The sequence below is a fragment of the Sprattus sprattus genome, assembly GCF_963457725.1.
Source record: "Sprattus sprattus genome assembly, chromosome: 16".
Taxonomy (NCBI): domain Eukaryota; kingdom Metazoa; phylum Chordata; class Actinopteri; order Clupeiformes; family Clupeidae; genus Sprattus; species Sprattus sprattus.
Window position 1 is genome coordinate 19,071,141 of NC_137914.1, and position 23,379 is coordinate 19,094,519.

General features: G+C 45.9%; 1 protein-coding gene across 1 annotated transcript in view; it reads left to right on the forward strand.

Annotated features, from left to right (window-relative positions):
- The window catches only part of LOC308377008 (cadherin-4-like), a gene marked incomplete at its 5' end in the record, with an annotated part of 304,531 nt that overhangs the window by 97,117 nt on the left and 184,035 nt on the right, over positions 1-23,379 (forward strand). The window contains one exon of the mRNA XM_080853540.1: positions 20,281-20,304. Within this exon, the coding sequence (XP_080709666.1) occupies positions 20,281-20,304 (24 nt within the window). The remainder of the gene's footprint in view (positions 1-20,280; positions 20,305-23,379) is intronic.

Sequence of the window (23,379 nt, forward strand, 5' to 3'; positions counted from 1 at the left end):
ACAGTACAATATAGACTTATTTTTCTTGCAAATCTTGCCTTACGCTCACAAAAGAACTGTAGCCCACTGACCTCTGCAAGAGAGCTTGGCAGTGATCTTCCTCTTGTGGTACGATAGTAGAGCCTCAGGGTGAGAATGGGCTTGGCTGTGATGCTTCACAGAGAAGCAAAATTGGCCCAACCTGACTGATACCCAACACATGTACATACAGAGAGGAAAAATTAACTATATCAAACATTCAGAGATATCTGACAATATATGTGTATCTTATATCATCCTCTCCTATCTTGTTTTCTGCTAGATCTGTCTTTCCATTAACAGTAACCGAGGGAATGATAGAAAAGGCAGTGATCTCTGTCCAATGGTTATACATATCTTCACAGGCAGCTGTAGGCATGTAATTTACCGCCCATCACCAAGGTGACCAGTGGGTTTCTATAGGAGCCAGGAGCTGCGAGCTGAGTAATTGTTTTCTTTCCTGACACTTGTACGGTGTATGTAGATGTATGCGGGCGACCTTGTGCCCTGCTCAGCCTTGTCCTCTGCTCTTCGTCTTCACTAATGAGACCTGCCGACACCAAGCGAAGATGGCAGCTGAGCTAGGCTTGCAGGGAGGATAGCTACTGTACCTTCTCCCTAACTTCTCTCTCTCTCTCTCTCTCTCTCTCTCTCTCTCTTTCTTTCTTTCTTTCTTTCTTTCTCTCTCTCTCTCTCTCCCTCTCTCTCTCTCTCTCTACACATAGACACATCAGTGCTATTCATATCAGATGCTGGGTGCTTTTTTTTAGGAGCAGCCATTTTTTATATTGGCCCTTCAGTCAAGAACCATTAATTTCACAGTGGGATGGGTGGCAGCTATCCATCATGGCTGCCCCTCCATCTATTCCCCTCATTTATCCTGTTGTCTCTCTATCCATCTAGCTGTTCATCTGACCATTCATCCATCCATCCGTCCTGCGGGCATGTGGATAAGAGGGCGCACAGGAGCCGAGAGGCGTCAGGGCTTAGAGAAACAAGAGAATTGTGTTTGAGGGGAGAGCCATAAGTCATGGGGTGAGGGAGGGAGGGGGTGCTGAGGAGAGCTTGAGGGGGCTTATCAGTGTGAAGTGAGGGGTTTGTAGGGGGAATAGTGGCTTGTGTGTGTGCTTATAGGTGAGTGTGTGTGTGTGGTGTGTGTGTATGTGTGTGTGTGTGTGTGTGTGTGTGTGTGTGTGTGTGTCTGTGTGTGTGTGTGTCTGTGTGTCTGTGTGTGTGTGTGTGTCTGTGTGTGTGTGTGTGTGTGTGTGTGTCTGTGTCTGTGTCTGTGTCTGTGTCTGTGTGTCTGTGTGTCTGTGTGTGTGTGTGTGTGTGTGTGTGTGTGTGTGTGTGTGTGTGTGTGTGTGTGTGTGTGTGTGTGTCTGTGGATGGTGGGGCTTTGAGGGATTTGGGGGTGTGAAGGTGTTGGGAAGCTGAAACCCACAGTGGCATGATTCCCCCCTTCAGCTCCTGGAACCACTGTTAGCTGACCCCAATTCCCCAACCCCACCCTACCCTGCCCTACCCCTACCCCTACACTGGGAGCACTGAACGCTCCCCCCCTCGATAAACTGGGTCAGAGAGGCATGGGGGAACAGGGGCAGAGGGGAGGAGAGGAGAGGAGGGGGAAAAGGAGTGTATTGGAACACTCCGGTATCATTCCCTCCCCAAATCTGTTTTTCATATTCGCTTCTGGATGTGTTTATACATTGCCTTGACAGATGGGCTTCCCTTCAATCCCTTGTTTTTTTTCACCTCTTGTTATGTTTCTCATCGCCGTTCCTAAGACCCCGTGATCTTCGAGTTGACTGTATGCAAAAATCATGTCACTGCTGTCAAGGACACGGCAGACTGCCGTGTGGCGATGACACCAGGAAAACGGGTGGGCTGCTGCATCAAATGCCAGATAGGCCGCCTTCTGCCCCCAGTCAGGAAGCTGTGCCGTGAGAACATCTGGTTCGTGTCTCCGTGTGTGTTTGCAGGATCGCTATCTCTCAGTCGGATGCCAAGTGCGTGATTCAGTCGTTAGAATTCTCGTTCTATTGACTGGAGAGTTTCTAAACGCTCCTTTTGTAGACTTTGAAAAACTGAGTTAGACCGTTGAATGTTTCCAGCACAAAGGCCAGCAGTAGCGCATTGAGATGGCGCTGTGGAAGGTATGTTTGGGTAACACTGGCAACCCAAGGTCAACTGGGAGTCTGGTTGATGCTTGTGTGTCGCTACAACAGAGACTCCAGTTTGTCGGTCGTGGTGCCGTAATGAAAGGCCGCAGAGACCAAGGAAGCTGAGCACACAGAGAGATGCAAATGGTCCAACTGGGTGGGAGAAAGGTGGAGTGAAACAGTGTGTGCTGCATTGTCCACTTTGTATGATTGTACTGAAAAGTGTTTCCATTGAGGTTCCTTTTCTGTATATTTTCCATGTAACATTGCTTCCAAGACTAGGCTCCCTGCATTGCATCAACTGGTGGTTACAAAGTGATATATATATACTGTATATACTTTTTTAATTGCAGCCAGCCTGGTCTGGATTTGTTGCTGTTTTTTTATTCTTTCTTAGTTCTGATAATTGCCTGTGAGTCAGTATTGATACCCAGACCACCTTTTACAGAATAAAGGGGGAGGAAAAGTTTCTCTGCAAATAAACCTTTTTCACCACAAGGCTGCTGGGCCTGTAAGGCGCGTGGCGTTGCTGTCATTCCTCAAGGCCAGAGTCAATAGAGCAGTGCAACATCAATGCACCGTGCTCACCATTAGCCTCAATTGGCTATTGATCAGAGCAGGCGTGGTTGATTCTGCCGATAGTCAGACGACATACTACAGAGCCTGCTGGCAAATGGAGGATGCCTCTTTTGTGGTGTTGTTTGTATTATTTGACCAAGCATTTCCTTATTCTAAGCCTCAAAATGACAGGAAAAGAGAGATATCTGAAAAGTCTTTTGCCATGGTCATAGCTGAAGGACATTTCAAACATGGCTTTGTTATGTAGGTAATGTCAAAGACCATGTTGAGCGAGAGCTTTCACTGACTGAAAGAGAATGCAACAACATCTCTGCATATGATGTACATGTGCATATTGTGTTTATTTTGATGTACTTTGCATCAGAGAAGTACCCACTGAACAAGGGAGATCGGGAAAGGAAAAGAGTGATTAGAGAAGCGCTGAGCTGTGTCGTCACATCAGAGCGCTCGTTGAGAGTTGTGGTATTCAGCTGTCCTTTGCTTTGTTCGATGAGCCCAGTTATGAGTGCAGTGTTGGTCAGGGCCATGGGCACACACACACACACAGTCACACACCCACACACACACACTCTCTCCTACTACACTGGGCAAGGCTAACGCTGGCGTTCCTCACCCGGCCCTGTGTGTAGAGGACCTCAGCATGGCACAGCGCAGCACAGCATGGCACTTGAAAGCCCTTCTACAGGAGGCCTGTGGGAGGCTTTCTATTCAGAGACGGTGTTGGCACTCTTCAGTGGGAGACAAATGCACCGTGCCGACAAACACACATTGTCCACACACACGCACACACAAACACACACACACACACACACACACACACACAGAAACACACGCACGCACGCATGCACGCACACACACACGCACACACACACACACACACACACGCACACAAACAAGCAAATGGACATACACTATCTGTCTGTTTCTCTGTCCCTCAGTTTCTCTCCATCCATACTCTTTCTTTCCAACTTCTTCCCTCTCTATCTTTCTCCAACTCACATCAATCCCCCCCCCCGTCTCACTGATATGCACACACATAGATGAACTCATTCACACTCTCACACACATGCACTCTCTGCCTCTCTCTCTCTCTCACACACACACACACACACACACACACACACACACACACACACACACAAGAACATAAAGACAGAGCGAGAAAAAGAGTCAGCATCTGTATAATAGTGCAGAGCATGTCTTCCAATTTGCTGCTAGAGTGAGTTGCAGTGGTGGATTAAGTAAATCATATTTCTGTGGATTAAAGCGGCACTGGCAGCCGAGAGACAAAGGCGCCAGGAAGCGGATGCATCATTAGAAATGTGTATCTGACAGCATCCTCCTCTCACCCACTGCTCCCACTGTGGAAGGGGTGGGAGAGAGCTGAAACCTTCGCCGCCACCGCCACCGTCACCGCTAATGGGATTCAACCAGTGGCCATTCTCTCTCTCTCTCTCTCTCTTGTCTTGTTCCCTCGTTCTCTACCTTCACTACCTTTCAGTTTCCTCTTCCACCCACTCCCCCTCTCTCTCCCTGTCTCTCTCTCTCCCTCTCCCCCTCCCTCTCCCTTTCTCTCTCTCTCTCTCTCTCTCTCTCTCTGTACTTGTGCTCCTCTCGGAGTTCTGCCTCATCATTACAGTGTAGCAGCCATTAGAGCCTCATTATAACCCACGGACTGGTACCTGCGCAGAGCACTGCATTCTCAGCTCCACTGCATTTTCAGCAGGAATAATGCTCATGCTTTACTTTGCTCTCGTATAATTTCCCATCTTTCTTTGTTTTTGCTCCAGCCCAGTTCCACCAACCCCCCCCCCCACTCCCCCCATCCCCCTCTCTTATGGGCATCCAAGATCTCTCTCTCTTTCCTTTCAGTCCATACCTTCCTCTGCCCGTAACTGAAACCTGAAAGTAATTAGTGGAACCAAAAGAAAGCCTAGTGCTTTTTACCTGCTTTTTAGGACATCTCCGTTTACTTCCGCTCCATTCCATTCATCTCCTCTGACACTACAGTCAAACACAGGCCAACCGGTCGTCCCTGTTCCCCGACAGGTGATCTCATAGCGGGTGAACTGTCGGTTAAACAAGCGCCGTATTAAGGGTGCTTGCACATGTCACATACTCAGTTTTTGTTTTGTCACTGCCAGTGTTCTGGAAGGAGTCCCAGTTGCAGTGGTGCTCACAGCTGTGGAATCCTCCACCGCCGCGAGTCCCTCGCTGCGTCTCAGTTCACCTGAAAGGATGAAAGTGAGTCGAGCAGGTGGACCGGAAAGCAAAGCCAGTGTAAGGGGGAGAAGCAGCAGGGTGATGTGGGGAGTATCCTATCCAACTGATCCCCAATCAGTCAGTCCGACAGAGAAGACCAGCACACTGGCCGACAAACTGGCCCCTCGCTCCACACGCAGTCTTATTAAATGATAGAGAATGAAGAGAACTGGTCCACTGGGCTTCATGGATGGTCTGAAACCAGGTGTATGAGCTTGCAGTTAACCACGCGACACCAAACAGCAACTGCAGCAAATCCACACACGCACGGACAGACACACAGACACACACAGACACACACACACACACACACACACACACACACACACACACACACACACACACACACACACAGACACACACACACACAGGCACACAGACACACACACACACACACACACACACACAAACACTCTAATCTTAATAAAGCCTCCCGCACCGTAATGCTCTGCAATGTCAAACTTATCAAACAATGTCAGACTTCTCTCCTCGTCACACACACACGTACACACACACACACACACACACGTACACACACACACACGTACACACACACACACACACACACACACACACACACACACACACATACACACACACAGTCTCCTCGATGAGAATGCAGCTCACATAGTTTTTTGCTTGGCATAGCCTTTTTCATTTCAGGCCTAATATTTTGTATTAGCCTCCTCATTGCCAGGAGCAAAACAGGAGGGTCTAATTGCTTTGGCAGCGGCCCCATTAATGACAAGGTTTTAATGGCTTTTGCAATGATTGCATTCACTTTCAACAGTGCCATTTTGGTAATCAAACACAACTGCCATTTGCTTAAAAGCTTTACACTTGTGTTGTATAATCGTTCTGATGTGATCTGTTACAGGGGTTTCAAAAACAGGCTGTCAATAAAATCACCCCCAACAAACACACACACACACACACACACAGAGACACATATACACACAAACCATTGAACGGGGCAGTTTTTCCTGTGGTCTAAATCTGTTTGACCAAGCTTATGCTGCCTGCGGGTCATTACCTTAAATGTGTGCGAAGCAGGATTGGGGAACATCTATGATAATGGATTTCTCTAAAGCCGGGATTAGTGTACATAAAAGAACACAAGAAAGCACCAACAGATGTGCCACGCTTACCCCCTAACTAGCAGACTGACACGTCGCCATGGGTAACGGCCCTGCTGCATCTCTCCGATATTGAATGTTATGATGCGTCGTGATGGTCGATTATTCACGTCCCCAGCCACATGCACGCTTGCACACACATTCACAGACACAGACACACACACATACACACGCACACACACACGGTCACGCAGGCAGATTGGATAAGAACGTCATGCTCCGTGGTAATTGATGGATTAAAATAAGGCCAGGAGGACAGGTCGCCATCAACAGCGGCTCATCCACCATTCCGCGAGAGGGAGACGGAGTGTGTGCAGCTCCTCCCCTCCCCTCCTCTCCTCTCCTCTCCCATCCGCCCCTCCCGTCCCATTTGCCCTCCTTTTTACTCTGCAGTCTTTCTCTTTTCACCTTGTTTACCCCTTTTCCCTTCTCTTCATTTTCGTTATCGTTCATCTCACACCCCCAACTCCTCCCCCATCCTTCTGTCTCATCATTGTGGTTTTTTTCCCACTTTCCTCTCTCGCACTCTCTCTCTCCAGCTGGCTGCTAAAAGTCTCATCTTATCGCCATTCTCCGCCTTATTATCATCGTCGTCCACTTGTTCTCTCTCTTTTTTTTATCACCCTGGTGATTAACTTATCGCCTCTGTCAACAAGCTGTTGTAGCACTGCAGAAAGTTGAGTTCCTCAAGTGTCTTCTTTTGTCGCGTTCTTCAAGAAATAAAGATGTCTAGGGAAAAAAAAGAACACTCACACCATAAGAAGGACTCTCACGGGAGTTATGTTCCATCTGTAATCTCTCCTTAAAACAAAGATTAAGAAAATTAAAGCCAGCAGTGTTTTAGACAAACACACCCACCCACCCCCACACACACACACACAAACACAAACGCACACACAGTGTTAAAATCTACAGAATTAATCAGCCTTCTCTATAGAGAACACAATTATTTAAGAATAATATATTAATAATTTAACAACGATCATTCAGAGATGTGAACATCTGTACAAACATATGCCACATCTGTACAAATAGCATATAGTACTACAAAAGTTTATATGTATGATAACTTGGAAGTGAGCCCACTTTTAAAGATCACCGATATCTTGATCAACAATTTGTGTTGAGCTGCTTCACTGTTATGTCTGCTCACCAATAGTCTTCAAAAGCTTAGAGAGAAAACAGAGGAAAGTTTGGCGTATGACATAAATATGGATCTGTTTCATGCAGTGCTTTCCTACACATGCTGCTTTTCTGGGGGGGGAAAAAGACAAAGCCAGCATTTTCTTTTGTCATGCGGTGAGCTTCCTCAAAGTATTGACAGGTGATAGGGGTATCACATGCATCATAGAGACCATGGCTCCCTAGGAGAAGAGGAAATGGATGACAGGTATTGTTTTTCTCCCCTTGTTTGTGTGGGAACGCTGCCATGTTTAATAAGACTGCTGCAAAGAGCAGACATCGAGAAAAATTGCACAAAAGAAATGCTGATCCCTACACCACTGCACAAGATGGGTGTTCTTCTGCACCCTGCCCAGTCAGTTTTATACACAGCAAACAGCATCTGGCTCTGTCAAGACTGGTTTATCACAGTTTTGATATCACTGTTTTTTTTTCATACTTCTCCAATGTGGTTCATGGTGCTGGTGGGAGTGGGTTTCATTGTGTGAAACATGAGAATCTGTTATTAATTTAAATCCTGGGTAAGGATTATTTATTTTGCCTCTGCTACATATTCTAGGGCCATAACTACTGTGTCTACTGAGGTCCTATTTATAATGCCCATGCCTTGGTTGTAAGCCCTTATGTAAATATTACTTACACAAATATTGAGGTTTCTGAGCTTTTTTCCATGTAGCAGAAATGGGACAGATGATTAAATATCATCTAAGGGATAGTATTTTTGGGTGCCATTTGCAGTGATTGAAGCACGGGGGGGGGGCAATTGTTTCTTGTTAAATATGTATTGGATATTTTTCAAAATGGGGCAGGGTCAAGGGTACTCTGGCCAAGCACATAATGCCTTGCATACAGCGAACAGGATGGTCCAAAAGTGTCGGTGAATTCATTTTGAATGCAGTAATCAGCCGAAATGCCGCTCGGTCTCGGGAGCTCATCAACATTGATTCAAAGGAAGAGCCGTGTGATGGAAAGGCTTACAAATAATGCACTTGTCTTTGTGATGTCATAACCACAGAGCACTTTATTACCATGGAGAGAGAAAAAAACACACAGCAGATGTAAGCAGCACTCAAGAAGATGAAAATCATGTGTGATGATGAGTACCTTAAAGTCGCGATATTCCCCAATTTCAAATTGAGGAACACAATATGATAATGTTTAGCTCTTTGTGAGGTGTGTGTAAGCATGCAGTGTGGCACCTGCGCGCACACACACACACACCAAACAGACACATGCTTGTCTCGCTGTCTTGATTATGGTCTCGAGTAAACAAATACCGTGATTGGTCCAAATAGCATCATTTTGACAACAAATATAGTTGTAGGAAATTGATGCTCATTTTCCCAATGGAGGTCCAGATCACCTTAGCTGTAAAAGATATATATATATATATATTTGTTTATTTCAAGAAAAAAAATACAAATTGCATTCAGTATGAGCGGAGATACAAAACCAAGGTCTTAAGCTGTGGAGGAAGACTTACACCAGGACCGATTGTAAGCCAGATGTCCCCATCGATTCGACATGTTTAACAATCAAACGCATGCCCTGAGAACTAACTGTACTCTGTTTTCTGCTCGGACCGTGAAAGCTCAAGCATACGCTAAGATTTCAGTCTATTGGATGACCACAGGAGATGGCCTTGGACAACCATTTACTGTGCTTCATACTTCATTATGGGTCTTAGTCTATGGACTTGGGTTCTTAAGCCAAGGGTAACTTTCACTGCTCTTTGTTAGACAGCCAATGCCTGAATTTCTGAAGCATATTTCTGTGTCGGGTTACTGCTAGTTCACATCCACTGTCCATACAATACCCAAGGCACAGTACCTACCTTTTTTCCTAACCTCTTTCTCTCTCTCTCTCTCTCTCTCTCTCTCTCTCTCTTTCTATCTCCTTCTCTCTCTCTGTCTGTGTCTGTCTCTGTAGGCCTCCCTCAGTCTAGATACCTGTTCATCTTTCTCATGTTATCACAATTTGCATGGAAATAGGCAGGGTAAAGTAAAGCAATATTGATGGAGGTCATCCATTCATCCGTTTCTGTCTCGTATGAGAGTGTGATAAATGTGTGATGTGTCAGCTCAGGGTTGCATCTTCTCCATCTATTTACGGCGGAATGTAATTTAAGCTCATGGAATTGGATTTTTATACATGTTATTACATTTATAAGAGACGCCTTTGTTAGTTGTGTTAGTATCGATCGTGGCCAGTGACTTGTGCTATTGACAGGATGGCCAGAGTGTGAGAATGGCTGGAGATGCTTTGAGTCTCAGAGAGGCTGCGGCGTAATTAGTCTGGGAAAGCATTTTATTGCTTTGTGCTGCACAAAAGCTCAATCACAGGATGCTCATGTAAATGGTGCAATTAGCTGTGTGTGTGTGTGGGGTGTGCACACGAGAGAGCAAGAGAGTGTGTGTGTACGTGCTAATGCACGAAACACTGCCTTCCCTCTAGTCTTGTGTGTGTGTAATATTAGTGGAACATGTCTCCCATTTTAGTGTTTTTCTCCCATTTTAGTGTTTTGCTGTTGTGCTTCCGTAGGGGCCATCACCACACTTGACAACTGTTGCCTAGCGAATAATGTGCATTTTGCCAGGCGCCGATGCTTCTCTCTATATTCAGTCTCCATTTTGCCACACAAGTGCAATAATTAATCCAGCTGAACCCGTTGTGCTCGCACAATAAATGTTTTCCATTTTCATTAATAGACAACTCATTAGTACATAATGAGAGTGAGAGAGAGAGCTACACTTCCCAAGTGTAGCACAGGCACTGTCTGAAATGCAGATCTAATTAAAACACAATGCCTCCCTTCTCTGCCTCTTTACCCCTTTCCTGCTCGGGAAGACTGGGGGTGCATTCTGTCAGAGCATGCCAGTTATGAATAATTGATAGTTTCATGGGCATGTGTTTAGAGCAAATAGAGGAAGAAAATAAACACTTAAAAAAAATAGAAGGGCACTTGAGTGAAACAATGTCACCAAATATTCAGCTTGTATCGTTTTGGATGCCCAATGGACTCCAGGGGCCGTATTCACAAAGCATTTTATCTTACCACTAAGAGTGCTCCTTACTCGCGCTAAAACATTTTACGTAGGAGTAATTTCTTAAAAGTGATTCACAACGCCTCTGAGACCTACTCATACTAAGGATAATACAAACTCCTAAGCTTAAGATAAAAGCACCGTTGCTATGGATGACGTCGATTCTCATGCACGAGTTTAGAAGGGGTGAGGACGGTGATTGGTTGTTGACAGGCTCTCTCATTAAAAACTCATTCGTGACGTCCCTCTAACAATCCCACTATATCAACTGAAAATAAGAGAATAAGCTAGGCTTCAAATTAAGTCATATTAAATAGTTATGGACAGTGCAGTTAGCAGAATGCACACGCATGATGACAAGTTTGTGCATCCAACGGGAATGACACTTTGCACGTTAAGAGAAAAAGAAAGCGATCAATATAAAATATGGCAATTGCATGTAATCAAGGCAGTAATAATTAAAGCACCCAGCAAACTGTTAGGCTATTATATTTCCAGCCCTTGACCACTTCAAATATCAGCACATACGGCCCTTCAAGCGAAACGAACGTGAAACGTAGCCTAAGCGAAAGCCTACTGGTCCCAGGACCAATAGCCACTGTCACCCCAGCGGCATCCAGCTGGTAAGTTCTCAAAAACCTGCTGCAGACCGCTCTCCGTTGAAATGCACGAGTCATCGGTACATCCAGGCCACGGTGGGCGAAAACGTCCTCATCTTTTGATGGGGCAATTATTGTAATGTGTGTCCCGTCACTGGATATTCCTGCGATCGCCATGGAATTTACTTTGATCTTGTGTAATTGGCGATTGTCCAAAGGCAACTGGATAAACTGTTGGATGATGTGGGGTCTACAGTGCGTTGATAGTTTAATTAATTAAACGGCTGACTGATGATTCCCAGTGTCGTCATTTGCGTTTTCCGCGAAGCCAAATAGGCTATCTTTATGTTTCCAAACATTTCACTTCGGGACACATCGTTGTTTAAAGGCGTCATTACATCCCGCGCTAATTCTACGACAATATTAATACCTTCACTGTTTAAGCAATGTCTTTTATCAATTCCAAGTTGGCTGCAGCCATCTTACGATTTTTTGTGAATAAGTCTTAGTGACTTAGGAGTCCTCATGAGGAGTTTTAAGCTGTCTTAGACTTAGGTGCTACTTTTAGGGATAAAATACTTTGTGAATTGCTCTTAGTAAAATAAAATAGGAGTCCTAAATTTAAGACTGATACGCCCATTATTTTTAGGAGTTTCTCCTAAATTCGCCACTTATGAGCTACTTTTAGCCCTAAGATTCTTTGTGAATACGGCCCCAGAATTAAAAACAGATATGTCTCTATAGTCACTGTGGAATGACAGTTATATTAGTTGTTAGTCCTGGGGATTAAACATGCAGCTGTTTTTTTTTGGTGCAGGACTTAGAACACCTCCGTCAATACCACGAAATGAAGGGCTTTGCATGTATGCTATGTGAAAACATGTATTTGTATTCAGCATAGAATGCAGTCAGACTCATGTTTTCTGAACCGCAGCCTGCTCCTCCGGTAGAGGCCTCCGTCCACAGCATGTCATTGGGTGGCCCTGAAACATGCCTGACCCCTCCACGTCTCCTCTTTAATTTGGTCTTCTCGCGGAGCGTTTCTCCCAGAGAAGGGTCTCGACGCCACTGAACTTTCGCTGGGGCCATGTAATTGAGTGCTTGCTCGACGGGGAAGAAAATGGCGCCACGTCTTGTTTTTTGCACCGGCCGTCATCTGGTGGGAAGCGGCGGCGGCGGTGACCTTTCCCACTGGAGGACGGTCTTAACAAGCTGGACCCACACACACACACACACACACACGTACACACACACACACACACAAACAAGACCCGCAGAGCCGGAATGGGCTTCTAAATAACAACTGCATTATCTGACGTCAACGAGGTGCGGACACTGTGGGCTAATCAAATCTATGTCTGATGTCTTCCTGCTGTCTCACCAAGGAGGTCATTATGTTCCTGTTGTCGGGGAGAAATGAAAGTGGGGAAAAAAAGAGAGAAAATAGCAGGATTCAGTCAAGCTGCCAGTCTATTGCGCTTAGTCATAGCTGCTTCCCACCATGTACCAGAAAGTATGCCGGAAAGGCATCTGTGTCTGTTTTGATGGTACAGTGTGTGGCGCAACTTTCCCAGAGCAAGCTGTACAGACCACCCTACCTACTGCCTGACATGCTTCAACACTTCATTCTTATTTTGTGTGCAAGGCCTTCTATAAATAAAGCTTTTGGGAGGGCCGGGTGGTGAGCAGAGCAGCTTACGGCAGACACGAAGACCTCGTTGACAGTTTCAACACAGAAACTTCTAGACATAAAATATTTCTAAGGTTCTGAAAAATTCAGGAATCCCTGAGATGTATTGCATGTACAGGGACTGCGCCGAATGTGTTTTGGCAGATTCTAGGCAAATCCAAAATATTCTCATTGGACAGTACACTTCTTGTTTAGAACATATTCCAGTGTACTATTTATAACTTTAACACTCATTCTGCACAAAGAGGACCTGGTCAGCAGAGGACAGGCCTGTTGCAAGATAATTGGGATTGATTTTTTCGTTACCAGTGCATTGATTTAAGAATGCGAGATGAGGGTTAAGCATGTGGCTCACATACGGCAGTTGTAAATGAATTAATTAGTTCACAAATCATTTGTAGGTCATGATCTCTGATCTGTTATTCAAGCCACCAGAGTTTTTTCATTCACACCCCACAAATTGTGCCCTCTGTTAAAACCGCATGTCCTCTGTGAGATATATCTATAGAGACACGGTTTGACCATTAAATTCTTCATTACTGGTTTTACTGAACTTTGGCTGAAGAGACTGCTAGGCCAGTAAAGCCTCGATATTTGCCCTCAATGGGTGTCTCTGGACCTGTGTGTGTATATGTGTGGGTGTGTGTGTGTGTGTGTGTGTGTGTGTGTGTGTGTGTGTTCTACTCAGGGCCCTCTGGGGCCTCATGGCGACTGCCTAATGATGGACTTGATCCTGTGTTAATGTGACAGGACGGCTTGCGAGCTCACTGGTTTAGCTGAATCTCCCCTTGGGGCCTCCAGCCTCACTGACCGGCAATCATACCATCGCTAGGGGCTATTGGCCTCATTACCACAGGGGTTAGAGGTCGGAGGCCCCTGGGGTTGCATGTTCCTCACACCCCTGAGCTTATTGGCTTGACTGATGATAAGGTTATTTTCGGAGAGGTCAGTCGGCCCATGCCAAAGCGGATCTCTTGGTAAGGGGCTCAACTCTGAGCCTTACAGTGTGCAGAAGTCGATACACTGATATTGCAGCAAGACATCTAATTTTCTTAATGCCTGATATTATCCAATGCATAGACTGTACACCCACTGGAATGTGAGCACGGACTCATTCATTAGTCTGGGCCGCGTGGCCCCTGGGCTGATGTTTATTTCATTTGTCCTGATCAAGTGCCAATGAGGTTTGTGGACTCTTCAGTTCATGACTGGTATAAAATCGAACACAATTTGTTTGGTTTAATTAAAGCTATTCCCCGGACAACCCGTTATAAGGCCACAACTTAACAAGGTCAATGGGGGGCGACAGACAGCTTTCCGATCCAGTTGGATGACTAACTCTGAACTGGGCATAATAAAGGTGTCTGTGTGTGTGTGTGCGTGCGTGCGTGCGTGCGTGCGTGCGTGCGTGCGTGCGTGCGTGCGTGCGTGCGTGCGTGCGTGCGTGCGTGCGTTCGTGCGTGCGTGCTTTCGTGCGTGCGTGCGTGCGTGTGTGCGTGCGTGCATGCAGCACTGGAGAGAGTCGGCATTCCATTTACTGAACAAGGCCAACTTGGTAGGCCAGACAGTGGCAATATCTGTGTCTAAATTGCAGCATCTGATAATATCTGTGTCAGTGTCTGTCAATAACTCCCTGTCTGTCTGTCTGTCTGTTTTGTGTGTGGGTTTCTGTGTGTCAGTGTACTCTAAAACCAAAACATTCATCACACCCACAAACCTCAGCAGTTAGCTGATCTCCAGCGGTCCCATCAGTGGCGCAAAAAGTGGGTATGCGCTGTATGCGGCGCATAGGGGCGCCGCACCCATGGAGGCGCCAAAGCGATGGTAAAAAAAAAAATAATATTAAAATGTTTGGGGTATTTTCTATATATAGCTACTGTTGTGCGTTTCTAAATAATTTCTGCATTTCCTTAATGTTATATAACATTTTAGAGGACTAAAGAGGCTAGAGTAGGCGCCTCATCTCTTAAGATTCCATAATAGAATTTTGACATAGAAGAGGGAGCGTGAGCGCCGTGACCGCTGAACACACAAGCAGTTAGAACTAGGCTACGAGTAGTGAGTTGGTTGGATGGAAGATGGATAAAGCAAAAAAAAAAGGGGGGGGGGGCGCCAAAATTGTTGCTGCATACCCCCCTGACACTGGGCAGTTGCATCCCTGGGTCCCATATACGTGCTGCGAATCACCTCAGTTGACCCGAGGGGAGCGGGGCGATTACATGACTTGTTCCACTCCAGGGACCAGTTGCTCATCGCAGCTCACTGGCCCAAGTGAAGGCACTCCGGGTGGCCAGCTGCAGAGCGGGAGCCTCAGCTGCTTCACCAGCCCCCCGCTCAGTCCCTCTGGCGCTGTGGCTTTCATCTCTCCACACCACCCTCTCTTACTAGCTCGCTTCCACGCTCGCTCGCTCGCTCACGGTCCCCAGCCCTCCTTTTGTCTTGGCGAGCCACCTGCCCAAACTGATGCCCATGGCTCCCTAGGCCAGTTGGAGACACATGCACGCACCAACACATGGACACACTCGCAGCAATACACACACACACACATAAACACACACGCATTCACACATGCCTTTCCTCTTGACAATTTAGTCCCCCAGCTGTGCTATGTGCAGTCCAGCTGTAGACTCTTTACAGTGTGTGTATGTGTGTGCGTGGATGCCACACACACTTTGGCCTCAGCTGCTGCTGCATCAACAGGCCTCTGGGAGGGAGTAAGGCACTCGTCAGCCCCAGCAGGGATCATTCTGCAAGCCTCACCCTTCTCCTCTAACCCTTCACTAAACCTGCACTGCATCAAAATGGTCGCCTACTAACTGCATTGAGTCTAAAGGAAACAAAGAGTTCCACAGTCTCTCTGTTTCCCGCTCTCTCTCTCTCTCTTTACTTCTCTCTTTGTACTTTCTTTCTTTCTTTCTGTCTCTCTCTGATACATTTAACTTAGGGGAAGAAATTGGAAAATAAATGGGCAACGTTCTCACACGTTTTGGTGGTTTGAAGCATTCCGTGACGCCATTTGCATGTTATTTTCCGCCTGGCATCCCCACAGCCATCCTCCGAGACTTCACGGGGGTCTTTGAATTTGGACGTTCGGTTGAACCCGAAGCTCATTAGCTCTCTCCTCCTCTGGGGAGGGAGCCTGTGGCGAAGACGGGCCTCGATTGAGGCTTGTTCTGTGGGTGCGAGGCTTTCGGGCGGGGGGTGGGTGGGAGAGACATCTGTCTTTACAGAGGTCAGGCTAATAGTATGTATGCAGATGAACTGCTACAACAAACCCAACCTCAGAAAAATGCGGCCGTCAAAGCCACGAGAAATATAGGTCAGGGGAAGAACATGTAATTAGGCGCAAATGCCAACTGACAATAGGAATCTTGTATGTTTATTTAATAATAGTTGTTTTCTTTCTTTTGCCGCTTTTCTTTCCAATTTTGCGCAGTGCCATTGAAAGAGCCGCGGCCTGGCCAACATGCTCATTAAAAAGATTCTGGAGCACTAGGGGAAAACAAACGAAAGAGTGAGTGAAGTGTGAGCTGTAGGAGGCTGGGCAGATCAGACTGGAGAGCTGGGGTGATGGGTCAGTGTGTACATCAGTAATAGGCCATCAGGCTGGAGTGGATGCTGTGTGTGTGTTTGCCTGTGTGTGTGTGTTTGCCTGTGTGTGTGTGTGTGTGTGTGTGTGTGTGTGTGTGTTCCCATTTGCATTTCCATGTGTTTGTTTTTCCGTGTTTGTGTTTCCTATTTGTCTGTTTATGTGTGTTTGTACAGCATGAAATGCAGTGCGATTGTGCTCCTGCATTTAGGTTGTTTCGGTGTGTCTGTGTGTGTGTGTGTGCTTGCATGTGTAAGTGTATGTGTGCCTTCATATGGATTCAACATACACACGCCTCTGCGTGTATGTCTTTGTGTGTGTGGTTACATGCCTGTGTCTTGTAAATACATGATGCATTTGTATCTCTGGATGGGCATACTGCATTGCATGTCACACACACACACACATAGACAGTAATTGGGATGGATTTATAGACATCCACAAAGAAGGGTTGTGCGTGGACACACATAAACATCCCCTCAAACACACACACAAATACAAATCCCCACCCCCCAACACACACACACACACACACACACACACACACACACACACACATACAGTTATATCATACACCACATGTTGTGGAGCATGCCCTGTAATTGACAGGTGCCATTTCTTTTGAACCCTTGAACTTGACCAGTGAAGGTTGCACGAGTGGGTAGCATGCAGTGGGCTGTTAGTATTACACAGAGGTGCATGTTAGTATGCAAAGTATGCATCTGCATTTCATGTTTAAGCTGGAGCCTCTAGCCTCTAAAAGAAAAGCTTTGTGGCACATTCTCACAGCAGAATCCCATCTCCTCTTGGCTCTAGACTGCCACTGTGCTGTTATTTGTGTCTTTTGGAGAGATTCAGAAAGGAAAAGGAAACAAACATAAAAGAAATGAAAGTGTGGATGCCTCCTCAGGACCATCCATCACTGTCTGTATTTAGCAGTGTTTAGAGAATGCATAATTACCCCATTCTTTCCTTGGCCTGTTCTTATTCATCACACTTTGCCATCATGTGTCTTTAATGATGAGAAAAACACACATCTGCATGTTTCTGAAAATAGATCAATTCATTCACTCACCGGGGAAAAAGTAAATATGGGCTTTTTTTCTCGAATAGCAGCCAAAGCCCAGGCATAGTGTACTACCTTGTGGGTTTAATTTAGATGTACAGTGTGTATGGAAATCTCTGAATAAAATGGCCTGCTTTATAGTGTGTATGGTTATGACAGTTAATCGAACAGTAAGCATATTCCAATTTAATTCTAAGCAGAACTTCTATGATGGTCTTCCTTAAAATTCAGTGTTACCATTGAAAAGATACACTTAACTTTTGTGAAAAAAAGGACAGCTAACATTTGGTTAAAATCTTCCGACGTTACGGACTGAATCCTTAAAAGTAATGAGAAATGTGGAAGCTGTATAAAGCAATTTTCTGCCAGGAATGAATACAAAATTGTGATTTCAATAATAAACAAAATTATAACGATTATCTTTTAAGTCGTTATCTTCCCCTCCTTGTTGGTGGATGCATGTATATTTGTGTGTGTTTTTTCAGTCTGGTTGCCAAATGGAGAGCATACATTAAATATGAAGAATAAGACTATTAGGTAGAGATCCAGAGATTTGCCCATGTTGTGGAAGTAGTGGCTGGAGACTTATTTATATTTAAATGAATTTTTGCTACTTGGATAAACCGACTTTCTCTCCCACTCTCCAACTTGTTCTTACCTCTGTTTACCACCCTACCTCTCTATCTCTCCCTCTTTCCCTCTATCACACATTTTACATCCCTTTACCATCTATCTCTATCTCACCCGCTCTCTCTCTCACACTCAGATGCTCATTTACACTTTCACTCAGACTATGGTTCTGCCTTTGGTAATTTAATAGACTGAATCCTAATAACTATAATTAAATGTGGGGAATTAAAACTCAACATTAAATACAACAGCAGCAGTCCTCACACCAGAGAAACACTTCTTACTCTGCTTTCATGAATAGAAAAACTAAATCTTTCATCCCTTTTTTCTCAGTGTTGTGTTTTTCTCTCTGTGATGGACCCCTCTCTCTCTATCTCTGTCTTTTCTGTATGTTGTAAAGTTAAAGTGGAACGTCCCTCTAGAATGTAGCTCCCTCCTCTCCCCTCTCCTCTCTCCTCCTCTCTCCTCCTCGTGTTGATGTCGAGAGCTGGCCCCTGCTGCTGTGCACTTGCCAGAACGCATCTGGCTCCCGGAGTCGTTCCTCTCTGGCTGCGTCGCTCCGATTACGGCGGAGGATTCACATCTCTCGCATCCCTCGCAGATGCCTGCTGCATTATTCAATGCGTGCAAAGTTGCTGTCAATGGGGGTGGGGGTGGGGTGGGGAGCTCAAACGGCCTGGACTTTACAAGGCCTCTTGCTTTTCAGTTACTATATTTTTAGAGTTGATTAGACTGTTTGTTTGTGTGTGTGTGTGTGTGTGTGTGTGTGTGTGTGTGTGTGTGTGTGTGTGTGTGTGTGTTTGGTTTCTATGTGGATTCTGTTAGACTTAAAACATTGTCAGAATAGGTCAAGCCAGGGCCTATTATGTGAGTTCTAAGAGTCGATGTGAGCTGCAGTTAATGCGAAGGCTAACATATTCACATTCCCTCTAAATCACTGTGCAGAAAAGAAACAAGTAAAAGAAGACCCCTCAGACCCATTTTAATTGTGCCTGCTTCGACAGACAGTCTAACATTTTTGACAGTGCAACAGTAACAGCCAGCCGTGTGTAATGACAAGCAGACCAATGCTGGCGTGAATTCGCTGGAAGTAAAAAAAAAAAAAAGCCAACGTGCAGAAGTTCTAAAACCTCATCCCAATCACACGCAGGGCTGCTTTGATAAATACCAACTGGGTGGACACAATGGAGGCAATCTTTATTCTGGCAATTAGGCAAAGCAGTGGATTATCTCCCGTTCCATCCCCCACCACACCACACCACATCACACCCCACCCTGCCTGTGCAAATCCGAACGGATTCAATTATTCAGCTCCTCTGTCTGGACACGGCCAGTTCCACTCTCGGGCTCGGGACCAGTGCAGGAGCGCTCAAGGATTTTTGGGGTGGCAGGAATAGTGAGGTCAGAGGGAGAAGGAGGGTGGGGGTGGCTGGAATTGGTGATTTTATTCTATATTTCCCCCCACAGGACAAGTTTATTAAATAAAAATGAAACCAGTGGGAGTGTACAAACAGTGTCCTTGTAAATATTTTATCTGTGCAATGATCTGAATTTACTGTTTCTCTCCCTCTCTCTCTCTTTCTCCCACCCACCCACTCACTCTCTCGCTTCTGCTCATCCTCGCTCCTCCCTCCGGTATCACTCCACCTCCCCTCACCTCCCCTCACGCCTGGAAGTGTGTTTATCAGGAGACAGGTACTTGCTCTCCAGCTGAGTTCCCCCCTAAAGGCCGCCGCTGTCTCTGCAGCCGCCTGTGTGCAGACAACTCTGCTCGTGTCCCGAGGAGTCCGGGAGAGAGCGACAGAGAGGGCGAGAGAGTGGAGGTGGGGCGGGGGGGTGCACTGACCTCTCCTTCTCCCTGCCTGTTCTCCTGTCCTCCCCATGGACCTCGCTGTCTGCCTGGACGCCTCACACGCCCACTTGAGCCATCCAACCCTCCCACCCCTCCTACACACAAGTGTCTGTGGCACCCTCCTGCTTTCTGAGGAGCATGTGTATTACTGGATGCACTGTGAGGGCAGAGTTGGTAGCTAGCGTTAGCTGTACAGAGGGTTACAGTTTGTGGGTGGGGGGCTGGAAATCTTGGCTGTTGTGAGGGGTCCCTGAAGTGGCAATTGATAACAGAGGAGAAGGATGCTCTTTTCCTGCCTATATTTCTCTCTTTCTCTCCTCCTCTCTCGTTCTTTCTCTTGTCTTTTGTTTTGCTTTACCCTCGTAGTAGTGTTCACTCTACAGTCTTGTTTTGTTATGGTGGTGTGAAAGTCTGGCTGTGTGCTTCAGAGTCCAAATTAAGCTTTTTATCTCTCTCTCTGTCTGTTTTCTACAGATACCATGGTGTCATCAGGAGGAGGTAGGTCCAAATAGATGTTTGATGTGTGAGACTGGCTGTTACGTTTGTGTGTTTGTGTGTGTGTGCGTGTCAGAGCATATGAATGGGGAAAAGGACTGTGTATTAGAGAAAGTGTCTGCATTTTAAGGTTGGCTCTTGTTACTGAGTCAAACCAATGCGAGTGATTGACATGTAAAAATGAACATTCTTTTCCTTAAGTCATTGTGCAAGTGGATCTAAATTACACACCAGCAGAACAGAGTGAATAGCATTTATACGCCAAAGCACTGAACACGGGACTGGAGTGACATTATGTTATTTTTCCATTCTTCCTAATTTGTTCCATTGTGAAAGAATATAATATAAAGAATAAACTAATTTTCACTTCTCAATGACATTTGCTTTGGAAAAGTATAACACAATGGTTACAAAAGGGGTGAATAAAGAAAAATAATGCTCTGTGTGTGTGTGTGTGTGTGTGTGTGTGTGTGTGTGTGTGTGTGTGTGTGTGTGTGTGTGTGCTCACGTACGAACGTGTGTGTGTGTGGGTGCGCTTAATATAGCGGGAGAGTCACCTGGCAGTGTGCTGAGGTTGATTGGGAGGAACGGTCTGACACAAATCAGACTCATTACCAGGCTTCTCTCTGAGTGCCTGCAGTTGATCCCCAGCTCCTCATCTGCACTCCTTTCCAAGCCTGTACTTTCTTTAAATGGTGATGATCGCTTGTAGGAACACGTAGGCTTGCTTGTCTGGCTTCCCCCCTGTTATTATGAGGAGAAAAAGCACAATAGACAATCAGAAAGCATCTGCTTTTTACTCTTTATTGTTTCCGCTTTTTTATCAAAGTTTGTAAGCAGATGAGGTGGTGTTGTCGTGTCCTGTCTGACATCTGAGGGTTAATTTTGTGCAAACAGAAGAATGCTAGAAATTACACAAACACACACACACACACACACACACACACACACACACACACACACACACACACACACACACACACACACTCACACACACATGCACAAACTAGAACCTTCACATTCACCCAACACTAAGGATGACCAGATGCAAACAGACACGTTTCTGTTGAGCAATGTGGGACATTGAGAGGTAACCTAAAACTTTGATATAACTTCTACATAATCTAACTGAATAAACACCTATTCTTTGTCCTCTAGTCAATTCTACAGCTACTGGAAACAGTTACACCATTAAAGAAACAGACTACAGCTTTTGCTATATAAAGGATATAATGTGCTTTGATGTCGCCTCGTAGCTTTGACCTTATCTTCAAAGGTTGTGTAAAAGGGTTTTTTGTGATGTAGCAGAGCAGTTCACCGGCCCCACATCTGCATCGTTTGATTGACGGCTATCTCAGCCTCTTGATGACCGTCTTCAGTGCCCTCTTCTCAGCCATTGGATGAAAGCCAGGTTTAGAAAAGCTTTGGTCCCTCTGTATGAGCCAGGTTACTGCTTTTGATGTTGTGATGCTAAATAGAGTAGAAACCATGAACCGGATGGGTAAAATAACCCATCCATGTGTTCTTATTTGAAATTGAAAAAGTGGGACATTATCTCAGTATTATGAGCTGTGGGACAAAAGGGACAAAATGCTGTGCACTGCATCGCAAAGCAGGGTCACCTGGTCACCCTACCTACGCTATTTACAGTCACCTCCACCTTTCGCCCCGTTTGCCCTCACACAGACGTGCTCTGTTTACTATACCCCATTTAAAAGCACACACAGACACACAGACAGCGCTGTATTTGCTCTGAATGGCGCGGGTCGTGGTAGACAGGCCCCATAAAACGTGCTGAGGAGTGGAAGGGTGATGGATGAGCCAAGCGAGCATAGGCCAGCCGCCTCTACATCATCCGCAGGCAGCCCTCGCTGGATGGGGACCTGAGCCCCAGAGGCCGTACGTCTCTGAAGGAGAGGGCCGTAAATAATTCCCCCTCCAACCTCCCTCCCTACCCCCCCAACCCCATCACCCCGGCCTCATCTGACACAACCCTAGCGTCCGTCCATCCCCCTTCCAGCACTCCCTGCAGCTGTCCGAGCGACCTGCTCTCAAACTCACACCTCACATGTAGCAAACTGATATAGGAACACACCAGGCACACATGTTTTTGCACATGCTGGTGTAACATAGATAACATGGCTTGGCAAGGTGTCTGTGTGTTTGCAGAGCATCTTGCAGCTCAGGGAGCAGACATCTGCGGATACGTGCACACACTTTGGACTGCCAGTGAAGAGACTCTTATGGGTGTGAACTGGTGTGTTTTTGCGTGCACCTTTTGTGTGGTGTCAGAGTCACCATACAGAGACATGCAGTCACACACTTGGGTACATCCAGACTTATTCAATGCAACCCATGGAAACTCAGAAGGCTAAAGAAAAACACAAACACAAACACCCACACACAGACTCTCTTTCACAAATACCTACACACACACATACACACACATAATATGCAGACAGATGGGAATAGTTGTTTTTTTATGACTCACACATACTGTGAATAAAGGAAGCGGTCAAGGGGTTATTTCTATGGCAACGTCTCCAACAACAAAGCCTTGTGGGTCCTTGAACCGCCGATAAAGAAATATTGATCCATTGATCGCTAGCTGGCGTCACATACCGCTGACTGCGATTTAGCTACACATCTTTCATGTATTCAACACTTCCCACATTAATGTGTCATGTGTGCCACAGATAAAGCTTTTGCACAGCCTTATTTTTTTTTTATGAAAGCGGTTTGAGTCTCAGAAATACACAGCTTGAGATTTGAACAACTATTACTCAAAGTATAACTGTGTATTTACCTTTTCTATATCTTAGGGCATCCTGAAGGGTACATTACTGTTTGCCTATGATGGTGTAAAGATCCAAGATGGTCTAATGGAGATAGTGAGGAGAGTTCTGCAGGCTTTTTCCCACTGGCCTGCTGGGTCTATGTTGTGAGATGAAAGGAGTGTCCCGGCCAACAGGCTTCATGTGAGCAGAACAGCACTCTTCTCTGTATGGGGAACGGAGCCATCTCCACCTGTCTCATTAGAACAGCATGGCAGCCATGAGAACCTCATTACAACCTGAC